The 14,937-nt window shown below is 38.8% G+C and overlaps 2 protein-coding genes across 8 annotated transcripts in view; one reads left to right on the top strand and one right to left on the bottom strand.

Annotated features, from left to right (window-relative positions):
* Positions 1-354: 354 nt before the first annotated feature.
* Positions 355-9,498, bottom strand: bmt2 (base methyltransferase of 25S rRNA 2 homolog). Of its 2 annotated transcripts, none has more exons than XM_044191791.1 (5): positions 9,249-9,498; positions 5,340-5,481; positions 5,050-5,178; positions 3,203-3,317; positions 355-2,921 (listed from the first exon to the last, which is right to left on the bottom strand). In XM_044191791.1, exons 1-5 carry the CDS (start codon positions 9,406-9,408, stop codon positions 2,289-2,291), a joined length of 1,179 nt encoding a protein of 392 aa, XP_044047726.1. In that variant the 5' UTR covers positions 9,409-9,498; the 3' UTR covers positions 355-2,288. The 2 variants fall into 2 exon arrangements, with proteins under 2 accessions (XP_044047726.1, XP_044047727.1); XM_044191792.1 differs by lacking the exon at positions 9,249-9,498 and adding an exon at positions 5,601-5,869.
* LOC122874227 (forkhead box protein P2-like) overlaps positions 7,546-14,937 on the top strand; it is a 30,943-nt gene continuing 23,551 nt past the window's right edge. For 3 of the 6 annotated variants that reach the window (XM_044191782.1, XM_044191787.1, XM_044191786.1), the window contains exon 1: positions 7,546-8,469. The gene's annotated coding sequence lies outside the window, so the exon portion shown is untranslated. Of the gene's footprint in view, positions 8,494-14,937 lie in introns of all 6 variants that reach the window. The other 3 variants (XM_044191783.1, XM_044191784.1, XM_044191788.1) reach the window with 2 other exon arrangements.

Here is a 14,937-nt window from a genome sequence, read left to right on the forward strand (position 1 = left end):
AATACTAGAATTAGCCTGTAAAATACCCACCACACGTAGGTTTCAAGTGTAAACTTATACCTCCTGAAAAAAATACAGAGGACATGGCCTCAGTGTCAAAATGGCCTTAAAGGCTAGGTATAAGATACAGTATTATTACATAGAATGATGAAATCCTGCCTCATGATACAGACCCCTATTTTATATCATCTTTTTCAACCGCTACCGATGTTGACATGTATTCTTTGTGTATCAAAAGACCTGTCAACTGATGACCACTTCCTTCCTAACTTCATAAGCAGTACAAAGAGCAGAATTTCGAGTGTTCAAAAGTAAATGTACAATACACACACACAAGAAAAACCCACAGACACCTTAAGTTTACATTCATTTATAAAAGAGAAATACAACCATACTATAAGCACACATTGTTCTGCATTGTTGAAAATGTTGATAATGTAGATGAACCATCTCATGCAAATGGGCCAAAAGAAACACTGGAAGACAAATGCACCAATTAATCACAAAACACGCCTCTTCAAAGTCTGAATATGTCTGGTACTGTGAAATGTTTTTTTTTTCTATGAAAACAGAGGAGATATCAACAGAGATGTGCATTAACTGGAAAATGATATGGGAATGGCAACAACATACATTACATCAACACTGGAAATGTTTCTTGTTATCCATTAATATGACAAAGGAGACAGTTTGCATGTACTGTTTGGCCAAAGAAGCTTGATTTCTTTTTGTTAAAAGGTATGAGTTTCATTTTCTCCAGGGGCATGAAAGTCTGCTTGCAACATACAGTAAATGTGAACAAAGAAGGCACCTTACTGATATTATCTTATGGGCCCATCATATTGGTTGTAAAACTGTCATCATAGGAAAATAATTACATTTTGTGACACCCTTTGGGATCAATGATCAATGTTTTTTGAAGTGTCACTGACAAAAAAAAAAAAACACATCAACGTAAATTCATTCCTCCATTCACACTGACAAACCCAACCACACCCACACCCACACATTTAGCCTGTTCAGGGACAGGCAGGAACACACACTAACATTTCATCTGGTAGTGTCTTTAGCTAAAACCTCCTCCCGTAGGGTACAGTATCTTCAGATATGGGCTCGCTTGCTATTGCTAAAATCTACAGTTTCTCACCTGTTTCAGAGGTCCTGTATGACAAAACAGTAAATTAGTGCAAATCTCTTCTAATGAGGTGAATTTTCTGACTGAGTAGCTCAGATCTGGATCTTTTTGGAGGCAGAGTACTTACTGTATTTTCACATCAAAGTTACAAAATTGTGTCAAAGTATACTGGTGCTGTAAAGTCCATTTGATGTGGGTCACTGACTTGCAGTGCTGTACTATTTCTCTGCTTGAGAACAAAAATGTATTGAAAATCTAACAGGAGATAACTCAGTATTAATATTTGTGAGGACAACGAGAGAAGGGAAAAAGTGTAATACCTACTCTGAAACACTCGTACCTTGTTACACAATGAGTAAACACAGTTACAGTTTCACATTAGTAAACCTAGTAATACTCCTACCATATGTTTCGGAAAATGTTTAAAATGCTACAAATACCACTTGCTTGTAAAAGATACATAAATCATTCAGAGGATGCCAAGTTAAAATGGCATTGCCACACTTAACACTGGACAACACCAATGTTTTGACTGTTGAGAATATATATTTCAAAACAATGAACTTATTTTTTTGTCTTGGAAAACTAAATGCACATCAAGAATTTTCAGAAAATCTAGCTGCATGACTGTGACATAAGCAAGCGTACCAGTCCAGTCATTCCATCTCAGTCTCTCCAGTGCAATCATACTCCTGTCAGACTGCTCGGGTTGCTGTATTTGCCTTTTGTACTAAGCAGCCTGCCACACTAGCTTATTCAGATAGAGACTGAGTACAGAATGTAGAAAAGCTGACTTTTGTTATTAAATGCTGATTGGAAGATGGGATGGAAATCAAGGAGCAGGGAGTTTAGATATCTTAAGGGCATTCACTTTCCAACTCTTAAAAAACCTAGATATTTATCAAAATATATCCATCTTAGTTTGTGTGTGTGTGTGTATGTGTATATGTGTGCGTGTATGTGTGTGTACTCTCAGAGGAGTGTGGATATGAGAAAATAAACTTCTGTCTTTCACACTGTGCAAACTGCATTGTTTTGAGGACAGGGAAGAGACGTGGGAGAAGAATGCAGCAGGTTAAATTTGGCAGCGCAGCAATTGAAGGGAAGGTGACAGTTATGTAGAGAAAAGGAGGGGGGGGGTAGCTGGTTTAGCCTAGCTCTGAAGCAGGATGGGGTCTTCTAGCTCATAGAAGCCCGGCACTGAGCTGCTCTGGCTCTCCCCAGAATCTGAATCACAGGGCGTGTCAGGTAGCTCCGTGAAGCCCCAAGCCAGCTGGTCATCCTCAAACTCGGAGCGCACCTGCACGGGCACGTCGGCACACTCTTCCTCCTCATTGGAGTGGAAGTCCTGGGGGATGTAGAGCATCTCAGGGTAGTTGCGTGACACCAGGTCGCTGGTGGTGGCCAGACACACCTTACGGAAGGCGATGAGATGCATGTGGGAATACTTGACGTATTTGTAGCGCTTGAAGCCCAGCGACTCCACCGCGACGCGCCAGCTGCGCATCATGAGGGCATGGCGGTTTTGGTGGGAGGAGTCGGGCGTGATGATGAGCAGCAGGCCGTGCAGCTCCAGCAGCTCGTGGGCTTTCTTACAGCAGATCCAGCGCTGGTATGGTGAGGGGAAGTAGGACAGGAGCAGGGAGAAGACCACCACGTGGAAAAGCTGGGCAGGCAGAGTGTCGATTGGGTTGTGGAGCTGGCGGAGGAAGGCCTCTACCGCATCTCCTGCCAGCTGGAGAGGCTGCTGGAGCTGAAGGTTGAGGAAGTCACACTTGTACACACTCTGAAGGAGAGAAAACGGGCAGCAATTCAGCATTTTCAAATGGTTCAATTGTGATCTTTTGCTCTTTTTCATGAAACTGTCATTGTCATTCCACCTATGTAGCTTCTCTACTTGCAGCTGCAGGATGCAAGCCGCTTTTTGTTCTGCTTTCTACAGAATTTGTTCACACAGACTGTCTAACCACAACACTGATATCCCTGCATGAGTCATTTCTGGTGTTGCTTTTGCTCTGTACATGTTGTCGTCAACAAAAAGAAGTGAGCAGAAATAAGCACTCATACCTCAACTGCAGGCACTATGTCAATACCAACTGTAAGGAATTCATCAAACTTCAAGAAAGGGTTGAAGCAGCTTCCCACGTCAAGAAGGCGCATTTTCCCCAGCCGAGAGATTGAACTACAACACAGATGGGGCAGAAGTGTCAAAGTCAATAGCTGTCAAACCAACATGTAACTTTTGCATCCAACAGTGCCTCTGTCTTCTTACAACCATATTGTTAAATTTTAATATTTTTTTCACAACAAACACAATACAACATTACATGCAAGGGCCCATTAAAAGTCCAGTGTGTAGGATTTAGTGGCATCTAGCGGTGAAATTGCAGTTTGCAACCATTTAAGTACCGCTCGTCTCACCCTCCCGTTCCAAGCGTGTAGGAGAGACTAAGGAGGCCGCGAAACTCGCGGAAAACGCGAAAGGCCTTATCTAGAACCAGTGCTTGGTTTGTCCGTTCTGGGCTATTGTAGGAACATGGCGGTGCAACATGGCGGCCTCTGTGGAAGGGGACCCGCTCCCTTTGTTGATAAAAACGTCTTATTCTAAGGTAACAAAAACACAACGATTCTTATTTTCAGGTGATTATACACTAATGAAAACATTTTCATTTCTGCCAATAGCCATATTTCATTTCTGCCAATAGCTGCTCCTAAATGTTACACACTGGACCTTTAAATCTTTTCAGTTGAAATTTCTGACTGCTAGAGTATGTTATGTAAGTTTGGTGTGTTAAAAAAATGTAAATAAAATATAGATGCTTTCGGTGAGGCGCAAGGTCCCCACGCAATTTGCAAATATTATTATTGACAATGCTTTTATGAGAAACAATAGAAAAACAAACACCTATTTCATAATTAGCAATAACATTATAATAATACAATAATAACTAGCAACATTATTAGAATAATATAGTAATTATATATAATCTAATATAATATATAATAATCTAATCTAATATACAGGAATATTTTCTACAACCATCCTTCTTTTCATCCTACCTGATTGAGCTAGGGATGATCTTGAGGTCAAACTTTACATTCTATGTCCTTGCAGCGAGGCTCTATTAAGAGCAAACATTTTAAGTATGTTTAATTATTCTGTATTTTTATATTGGGTGTAATATACACTGCGGACTGTAGGGGTCACTAGCGGGGCTTTAGAATTTGAATTGTAGAAAAGCTGTAGGCAGCTTGAAAATCCAAGTAATGATGGATTTTCAGTTTACATTTACTATGTGTCAAATATCGAGTTAATTTGTAGGAGCTGAAACAAACAAAAATTTTAAATCTGTGAACAATCTTGCCAGGCTGAAATGGCCAATCCAGAAAAAAATAATAATTCAGGCTTTGTTTGTTTTTTGATGAAAGTAAAGTAACATTCAGGCCAGTTACTCTAACTATTTTCTCAGGTAATGGGTGAGAGGTTCTGAGGATGTAGTGTGTTCACACTGGTAAAAGTATCCATAAAAAAGTTTTTAATGTGTGTTGATGTAAAGCACACTATTGTCCCACAATGCAAGGAAACTGAGGCATTACTGAAGGCAATAATTTGGGAATATTGGTAAACCAGCTCCGAAAGCAAAAACATAAGCAGAACATTTTTAGAAGACATTTGCTGTCTTTTGTGAAATTCAATTTATAGTGAAGTTGCAGTTGGATTGGCGTCGGGTGGTTCAAGTATTGTATAATTTTCTGCCACTATAAATCAGTAAAGTGTGTCGATTTCTTGTATATTAACTGTAAGAACAGATGACTATAAAGATTAGTATATAGTGCATATTTCAAGCAATTACTATGCAGTACAGAATTTGGACATAGATTCTATGGCAGAAGAAGTTCTTACTACAGCTTACCTGGGGATGGTGCTGTACGGTTGGGCACTTACAGATGCTGCATTCAGACCCATGGCAAGCGTGGCACTTTTCTCATCCTTTTCTAACATTCTTTTCATCCCACCATCCAAAAAATATTCTTGACAGACACTGTGGAAGCGGAATCAAAACACTGCTCAAACCTTACTGTGAAGGTGGCAACGACATGTCACAGAAGCACATCCTACAGGTTTAGCTGAGTCAGACTTCACTGTCATGAGGTGTAAGACTGCAGCTGAAAGACGTTGGAAGACATTTGAAGTCAGTCGTACCTGCGACACCATTCGATGCGTCCCTCCCCTTCGCAGTTTTTGGTCCAGTGGTTGTCAGCAAGATTCTTCATGGCGAGGGCATACTCACTCAGTGTCTGCTCATCCTCACAGTGCTCGCGCCAGATCTTGTCAAAGTCGCCCACTGAGGAAAAAAAAAAAAGAAAAGTTAAAATCAGGACAGAACTAACAAATAGTCCTATTTATGTTGTCTTTTAGTCTGACATGTCTATCCACAGCAAGTACCAAACATTCACAACATACTTCCCAACTTTGGTCATCCCCTTCAGGACCAAAACATTACACAGTACTCCTTCGAAGAAACCTGCTTAAATAAAGCTCAGGTCACATTTACTGCTACATTGCCTACATGTTCACTCGTCTCTGCCAGCACAGAAATGGAACTGTTTCTCTAGAAATCATCCTCAATTAGCCATTTCACAGTTACAATAATGTCAACAAAAATTCCCTTCAGCAAATCTTCAGTTACTCAGACGCTTACAGCCTGTAGCTTAGGCAAACACACTGATAAGGGAGAAATCCCATGACCACAAGGAAAAACTTTCTATCAGATTTGCAGAAATGAAAGGACAACAAGAGGAGTGGTGGTAAACAGCAGCACTCTGGAAGCATGACCACTGTGATTCAATGCCAAGCCTACCAGATCATGCTTTACTTATTAACCAATCATGAGGTCTGCTAGCAGGACGACTTCTCTGTGCTGTTCGAGTCTCCAAAACAACCAGCTAGTCTCTCTTACTCTGAATATTTTCTGGTTTAACATGATTTATTCAAAACATGACATTATAAAACACTATATTATGTTTATGTAGTGTTTTTAAAAGTGGAAAAGTAGAACAGAGCTTGCACAAGTAACAGAAAAATCAACTGAGTTGTGTAGTAAGCAATGAGTTGTAATGTGGGCATGGAGTAACAAGTTAGCTCTTAATCTATCAAAACCAAAAAAATATTGTATTTGGATCAAATTTCAGGCTTAAACATAAGCCAGAGTTAAACTTCTCTTCTCCCTGTCTGTACAGGGAGTGCCTGTACAACAGGTAGAGGAAACCAAATGCCTTGGAGTATTATTAGACAGCAGACTGAAGTGATTCAAAAAAAAATAAAAAATTTTGCAGCTATGGGGAGAGGTCTGACAGTTATTTAGAGATGTGCTAAATTTTTACCACAACAATGCATTTCTCACATTGTTCAAACACTAGTTCTTACTCATTTGGATTAATGTCCAGTAGTGTGGTCAGTGCATCGAATTAGGACTTCTACAGTAATACAGTACTCGCTCTGAACTGCTACAGAAGAGCTAACATCACCAGAATGCACATGACCTTAGGTTGGTCATTGGTGAGGGACGGTTATTTCTCTGCTCTGTTTTATAAGAAATATTTCAAATCAAATTGTTTAAAATCCCGAATGTCCTGTACATCAATTTTCATATAGTAGTACTGGCCGTAACTTTAATACTAGGCATGCATCAATTCTTTTTCAATTCCTGTCTCAAAAACTAATGCAAGGCAACGTACTTTTACATACAGAGGAATGAAAATATGGAATGGTTTGCCATCAGACATTACACATTTAACAAGTAAAACTGTTTTTAACAGAACACTAGCCTCTCTCCAAATAGGACATGTTTTGCTACATAATATTTGACTATATGATATGATCATTAATGAAGAACTTTATTGGTCATGTTTCATTTTTATTTAATTTAATTTTCACAGTCACTGTATACACTGTTTGTAGTGGTCCTACTATTATTTTTGAGCTGTATAAAATATTTTACTGACTATTTTGATAGTATGTGAGTACTGGTTGTCATTGTTGTTATTATCATCATTAGTAGTTTTATTGCTGTTGATTCATTGTTTCATTTTACACTATGATGTAATGTTTACTTGTGTGGACCCCAGGAAGAATAGGCTAGTTGCTACCTTTGTAGTGGCTAATGGGGATCCAAATAAATAATTAAAATAAATAAACTGAAAGTAGAGAATGTGGCCACATTAGCTACAGCACAAGCCTGACTCCACAAATATTCCTGAAACTCCTTTTTGATAAATTGTTTTAAACTAGTAAAAAGAGTTGTCTGGTGCTAAGTCTTCCCTTTCTGCTGTTTATGAGATTTGAGAGCAGTGAAATTGTCAAATCCATATTTTTTGATTCAGGGGCAGTCAAATGAAACAAACCAGCCAGGCATTCAAGCAGGAGACAACCTAAATCATATTTTCCTCAGAAAGAGAAAATGAGAGCGAGAGTGCAGCATTATCCACAGTTCAAAGCCTCTGGGTAGGTGGGCATTTTATCAAGTTTTTAAATCCAGGGCACTTCAGCACTGCTGGTAGGCACTTTACACTACAAACAGTCTTCAACTTCAAGCTCGTAGTTGTAATAAACCCAGTTTCTTCTTTGAGCAATGAAGATGTTGACTGACACTCAGATGTCATACGTCAGTGCTGAAGTATTGTGAAAGGGTTTTTCCAAACTTCCCATTTTTTACATCATGCTCTTATCCAGACTGACTCACAATAGGAAAGAAGACAGATGTTTTTGCTCTCAGAGAGACAGCTGCCGATGAACACGCACTGACTCCTGTGGAAATCTGACCCTGATACAGTCTTTACCGTCTTAAAAAGATCCATTAACTCTTTTCAGCCACTGGAACACAAACACACAAGAGAATGAAGCTACATTTAGTTTTGCATTTTAGCATCAGGAAAGGTCGATTATGGTCTTGCTAATTTTATTTGCAAATAGTTAGGGCTCGTTCTGAGTGAAGACAGATGAGGTGATCGAGAGCAACATCTCAGATGAACTTAAACATTTTGTCTGAGAAATCACAGTCTCAGAGATACAATTATCATCTGCTCCAACTAAGTGGTTACTTTTTGGCTTTTTTTTGTACTTCCCCAAATCACAAAAGCAGAAGAAAATCCGCCCTAGAGTGGTATCCGAAGTGTCGGTTTGGACCTTAATTTTATTTATGAGCAATAAATAGGGAACATTTCTCTAAAAAAGTGGAAATAAAGAGTAAAAACTTCAGTCTTCTGATGTTCTCAGGCGACACTTTCTCCACCTGCCACGAACAGATGATGTCAAAGACCTCCTGCCATACCAGGTATTGGAAAAGAAATGGAAGAAGGTTGGACTCAATCTCTTGTCTTTTAATTTCGAATAAATGACCTATATCTGCCTTAGCTCTCACGATACCAGCCTTTCCTAACCCTTTTTAGTTTGACATATAACCTAGCCTCATGTTTTCAAACATGACTGGGTGTTTGTTAAAATCTGCATCAGTGGCTCTGTGAGGAACCTTTTGACAATATCTGATGTAAGAAATATTAACTCATTTTAACTCAAGTTATCTAGTTCTGAATAACACCAATACTCAGAGATAAAGCTAATTTGGTCGTAAAAGTTGCACCAAATGTTTGTGCAGGCCACAGAGTTATCATTTGTTGGCAATAGAGAGGTAATAGAAAGTAATTCATTGTCAACAGATAGGCTCTGTTAGTGTTTCTGATTAGTAACCTATTAAGGTCTCCGTTGTCAGTATACTGGTTTTAGAGTAGAGATTATACATGCTCACACTGGTGACTTACGTTTATAAACAGCAATATCAATTGCTGTGTATGTAATGTTATTGTTAAGTAGCTTTAAAGGCCTTGCTTGCTGAATGCAACCCTCACTGCTGCTGTCTGCGGTCTAACAGCTAACCAGCCTCAAGACGAGACCGTAAGCTAGCAGCGGTAACGTTAGCGAGCAGAAAAAGTTATCTTTAGTGGGATTACTGTTAACGGAAAATTATTTAATTTTGTATTTGTGGACTAACGTTCAGTGTTAGCCACTCGGCTGCAGGGCCACAGAGAGACACAGGGGCCCACAGAGGCTGCTTACCCTCTCTGTATTTCCTGCGCAGTTTTCTGTGGACGTTTTTGACGACCCCCGACAGCTTCTCCTGCTCCCTCTTGCACGGTGCTTCATCTGGAATCGGCATGTAAAACAGCTCCGGGTGGTTTTCTGTCTTCCCTGTCTCGACATTGTCCCTGAGGTCCATAGCACCGTTCCGCCAGTCGCTTCCCCTTTTCCCAGCTGCAAACCGACCGGCGAACCGGTGCACTGGCCAACAACACGCAAGACGATTGGTTTACTTTGACAGACATGCCTCAGAACTGACAGTCCGTCGTCCAATCACAGGCCTCGAAGCGTACCTGAGCCTGCGTGCGTGCCATGAAGCGTTTAAGTGCACCTTGTAAATTCCATAACTCCTGAAGTTATCCCAACACCTAATGACGTTGACAGAAAATAAGGTTGCTTATGTTAAGAAGCAACAAAAAAAAAAACACACAAATATTTTGCTTTTCTTTTATTTCTTTTTTTTAATGAATGTAAATGTGTGTGTGTGTGTGTGTGTGTGTGTGTGTGTGTGTGTGTGTGTGTGTGTGTGTGTGTGTGGGTGTGTGTGTGTGTGTATGCATGCATGTGCTGTATGTGTCTAGGTCATTCACTGTCCCTCAGGTTGTGCTCTGTCTCCTTCTACCAGGAATATTTCTAATTTTGAGAGGTCATTTAGCTCCTTGAAATCTGAGATTGCGGAGTTGAACTTGTTAATGTAAATGTTCCTTATTTCACTGAATGTTGTATATTGTAGGAGGAAGTGCATCTCTGTCTCAAGCTCACTTGTCGAAAAGTGAGGTTGAGATATTCCGTTTTCTTTTGGTTTCCATGATTTTTTTGTGTCTTCCTTGTTGGATTGCCAGTTTGTGGTCACCGAGCCTGTACTTGGTTAGGATCTGTCTCTGCTTTCTATCTCTGACAGTAGAGAGATATTCTGCCAATTCATAATCTCTTTTTAGGGCCAGATAACATTCTGATCTACTTTTAGTTTCTTCTTTCCAATATAAAGAAATAGGTTTCTTTACATTGCTTTATAATTTGGTTTACTCTGATTGGTGTTTGGAAGGCAGTGTTCTTGTGAGACTGGTCAGAGTGACACTATCAAACATTTTAAGCCCAGTTTTAATTGAAATTGGGAAGTTATAAAAATGTTCTCTTAAATGCATTTAGAGCTCTTCAAGCTTTTTCTTTTAGTGCATTTACTGCCATGTTGAAACTCCCTGATGCTGTTATAGTTATACCAAGGTGGGTGTAACTCATACTATGTTCAATGATGTGATTATTTATGGTAAACTGGTATTTGTTCTCCTGGCATCTGTGGTGTTTATGAAAAATCCTGACATTAGTTTTCTTCATATTTACTGCCAGGGCCCAGTTCTGACTGCTGCTGTTCTGTACTTTCCTACTATGTCCAGCTGTTGCTGTAGTCCTTGTTCAGTAGGAGACAGTAGAACAAGGACATCAGCGTAAAACAGAGACTTCACCTCTGTATCTGGGAGGGAGAGGCCAGGAGCAGCACACTGATCCAACTGTACAGCACGTTTATTTATATACACATTAAATAAAGTCGGGCTTAAGTTGCAGCCCTGACGAACACCTCTTCTCTGGCTGAAGGATTCAGTTTGTTTGTCTCCAATTTTAACAGCACATCTATTCCAAATACATTGATTTAACCAGATCATACATTTTGCCCCCTGTACCACAATGTAAAAGTCTGTAATGGAGCCCTATATGCCAAATGGAGTCGAAAGCTTTCTTGAAGTCAATAAAACAAGCAAATATCTTACCTTTTTTTTTGGCGTACATATATTATTGTATTATACCATATATAATACACAATACATTATACAATACATTATATTTCCCTTTTAATACTTGTCTTATTTTTACTAGTCTTTTAGCACCGCTTTAAGCCACCCTGCATTTCAATACACATATTGTTTGTGTATGTGACAAATAAAACCATTGAATCCTTGAAAATAGCTTCTGTTTACATGTAGGCTACTTCTATCGCCCCTCTGGCATTATGTTCTTCTGTTGTAACTGTATACACTTTGAAAAAAGGGTTATTTGAAAAACCAAATGACTTGACATGGAACACCATGCTTAAAGGACTTTTTACATCATATGCCAATACATGCTTTTTATTCATAAGATAAAATAATAATTTGTTTATTTAAACAGCTTAGTCATACTGCAAACTGTGCTTAATTTAATTAGTATTTTAAGGCCTTCACATTCATAACTCAGCCAATTACATTATAAACCACTTAAGTTATCAGGTAGGTTATCTACTTGCAAAATAGTTTAGTCCAAAAACATGCTCATACAAATGTTTGGTACAACCTACAATAATTTGGCACAGATACACAACAAAGATGCTTGGCTAACTGCCTCAGCAAATGAGATAATCTGATTAGGCCCAGAAGTAGGATGTAGTCTGCACAATAGATTTGGGAGAGTGTGACTGGACATGAACATGATGTTTTGTCCTGTTCAGGGGGGGATAGTGTGAGGAGAGGCATTTGGAAAGCCTCAATAAATCATTTTGCAATTAGTGTGATGTTAGTGCAGATTATTCAGGAGCACTGAATAATAGATTAAGGTGTTAGAAATGTCAAAATGAATCATTAGTCTCCCTTCAGTCTCAAACCTTTGGAGAGGGAATACAATCCTTAAAAAAAAAAAAATAGGATAAGGAATTAACAGCCCGAAGGAAGCCTTATTTGGAAACTAAACAGTTTTGGATTCAGTCAAACTGTGCTGGAAAAAGTGTATGTCAGCTTGACACAGAGTATTTCAGTCTGGTATGGCAACCTGACTGTGGCTAATAAAAACAAGCAACCGTTGTCAAAACAGATGGGAAAATTTTAGGCTGCCAACAGCATTATTAAATCCTCTGTATAACGCTGTTGTGTAACACTGCTGTTTACAGGAAATCTCTGTCAATTATTAACAACACTGAACGTCCAATCATTTCAGAATCTGAGGTAAAAACTTCTGGAAGAGGGTGTAGAACACCTCTGGTAAACAAAAAGATATTGAGGGGACCCTATGTACAAAGTGCATTCAATATAATTAAAAAACAGCAGTAAAATACCAAATATATGCACAGTTAGGTCAAGCTAAATGTTGCTCAGGCTCTCTTCAGTGTCAGCCTTCAGTTATAAAAGTGCAGCATCTAGTGTGTATGCACTTGAAGTCAAAATAAGGATAAACCCATTCCATTCATTATGAACAATGTAAAACCCATAAAAGGTTATAAGAATACTTTTGTATGTGATAAAACAGTTGTATTTCATTCTTGTGCATCCAATTTGACACTAACTGTGTAGATAGTGCCACCCAATGGGCCCAGTGTTATCTACCTTGTGTGGACCCCACATGTCTGAAGACAGATCACTACTTTATTTGACCTTTTCATCTCTCTGGTTGGCTGACAATGTTAATATGCCTGTATATTAATTTAAGTCTACATTTGTCATGAAGAATAAGATTGGCAGGGTTGATTTTAAAGGAGTTCAGTTGTTGCAGCAGTGAAAATATAATCATTTGAAAAGTAAATGATTTTGCAGTTTCTACACTGCTTTTGTCCCGAGTTAATGTTAAATTCAGCGTGAAGTAAAGACAATTGTAGCTGTATCCACAGCTTTGTTATCCAGACTGTATTTATACATTCTTTTAAACCCCTTGACAGAACATAACTATTCCTCTCTTCCAAAAATAACACACAGCACATGACTGTAACGGCGTTGTTGTTTTTTTACTGTAGCTTTAGCTGCAGCTACGTCTGCTTGACACACTGTGATACTGTCATGGATGGGATGTAATTACACCGTACATCCATACCAATGTTAGGTGAGGTCTTACATAAAGGCTCTGGTAGTAAACAGGAAAAATTGTTTGAGATGAGATAGGCACATAAAATTATTGTTTTTTTCATCCATTCTATTATGTTTTATTGGTGGGTTTATGTGTATTCATTTGAATTTTCTCTCACTTAAAGTAATTACGTGCTATATACTGTGTGGCTCAGATCATAAGTCATTCATTTTTCATGTTAATTTTTCATTAAACAAACGTGAAAATGTCTTTTATACTCTATGTATAAAGGCAGCACTACTGCTTCTTAGTAAAATACTGCCTGGTTTTAAACGTTGCAGTACTTGTGGTACATTTGATTTATCACTGCACACGAGTAATAAAAGTCCTAGAAAGAGGTCAGACAGGCATCTGTTAGTGTGGAAATGAAGACAGTTGGCTGGCTGCAGTCTGCAGTAGCTAACACTGTAGTCATTATCAGGATACGTAGTCCAACAGTTGTAGGGGTCAGCCAACATGCTCTGATGATACGTGTCCAACAAAAGCTGCACCTGCACAGCTAATAAAAATTTATTAGAATTGCTCACATCGGTTTTGTTGTGAGGGCAGCACCCATCACTTCAGGTCAAATAACAGGTTGATTTCATGTGTAAAAAGTAAACAAATTATATAACCATAATGACGAATGAGAAGAAGTCAGCTGCCACATTTTCGATGTGATACTTCTCTTTAAAACGTCATGGTCTTATTTAGTACCTCTAAAAGACAGAGAGACCAGGCGTGGTTGAATTGCAGAACTCAACTCTCAGATTTCCAGTTTATAAAGAAAGGATGCTTTCAAAAATAAACCCCTGTCCCTGAAGGCTATAATTGGAATTTGAATGGAATGGAAAGGTCATTAATTCTCTTTGCACAGATACATACAGTATCCTTCTGTATGTCTGACTTGTTGAAAATGTTATCGTGTTTCTTTTGGTGGCTAAAAATGCTCATGTTCATCTGGCAAAAGAGAGTGGTAATCATCTGAGTGGAATAACTGGAAAATCCCCTGACATTACTGCAGCTGTGTTCAGCTCAAAACACAGCTAAAAGCCAAAGTTCAAATAGGGAGCAGGAACTATATGCTATAGCTACAGTACAAGTGACTTCATTTGACTCTGTTCATTGATTCGGAGACAAAATTACTCAACTACTTTGAACAGGAATTGAAAGCTGTCAAAAGAGTACTCTGCTTGACTAGATTTACTGTTGTGGAGCGACACAAAAGAAAGCATGTCAGAAATGCACATGGACTTGGCTCAAGGTTTGTCCTCTATTTGGATGAGCTTGTCTGGGAAAGATGTGTGTCATTCTTTCCCAGAGAAAGGCAAGAAAAGGACAAAACAATATGAGGAATAATGCTTAAAAACGATTGGCTTCTGTTCTGTCCCAGGAGCTGTTTGTTCATGCGAAAATGTTGATTTTCAGAAAACCCGAAGATGGCATCTAAACAGTATGAAAGTACAGGTTAATACTTCTGTTGGCCAGCTTGATGCCAAACATATTTTTAACACTGATAAGTGGTGATAACAAGATACCTGATTTGTTCAGAATGCAGCCCGAGATAAAAACATTTCAACACACCAGAAACACAAATAAAAATCCAAACTGTCTGGTCAGAATCCGGTTTCTGCATTCTTGTAGAGTTTCAGGGTATGACCACAGATCTCTCACACAACACACCCCTGATGGTATTCATGTTTTCTTTTGCAAAACACTGATTATGGGTTGGATTATCTGTTACTAACCTGCTGACTTTTAGAGGAAATAAAATCTATTCCAAGTATATCTACCCTGTATATTTATTAGCGAGTGAATCTAAGTGCAG

Source organism: Siniperca chuatsi, linkage group LG4 (genome assembly GCF_020085105.1).
Source record: "Siniperca chuatsi isolate FFG_IHB_CAS linkage group LG4, ASM2008510v1, whole genome shotgun sequence".
Taxonomy (NCBI): Eukaryota; Metazoa; Chordata; class Actinopteri; order Centrarchiformes; family Sinipercidae; genus Siniperca; species Siniperca chuatsi.

Bases quoted from the DNA above. Each gene is read 5' to 3' on its own strand.
- bmt2 (XM_044191791.1), bottom strand. From the start codon at position 9,408: ATGGACCTCAGGGACAATGTCGAGACAGGGAAGACAGAAAACCACCCG. The intron at 5,179-5,339 runs GTACGACTGACT...CCGCTTCCACAG, and splicing joins CGCATCGAATGGTGTCGCAG to TGTCTGTCAAGAATATTTTT. The intron at 3,318-5,049 runs GTAAGCTGTAGT...TCTGTGTTGTAG, and splicing joins CCGTACAGCACCATCCCCAG to TTCAATCTCTCGGCTGGGGA.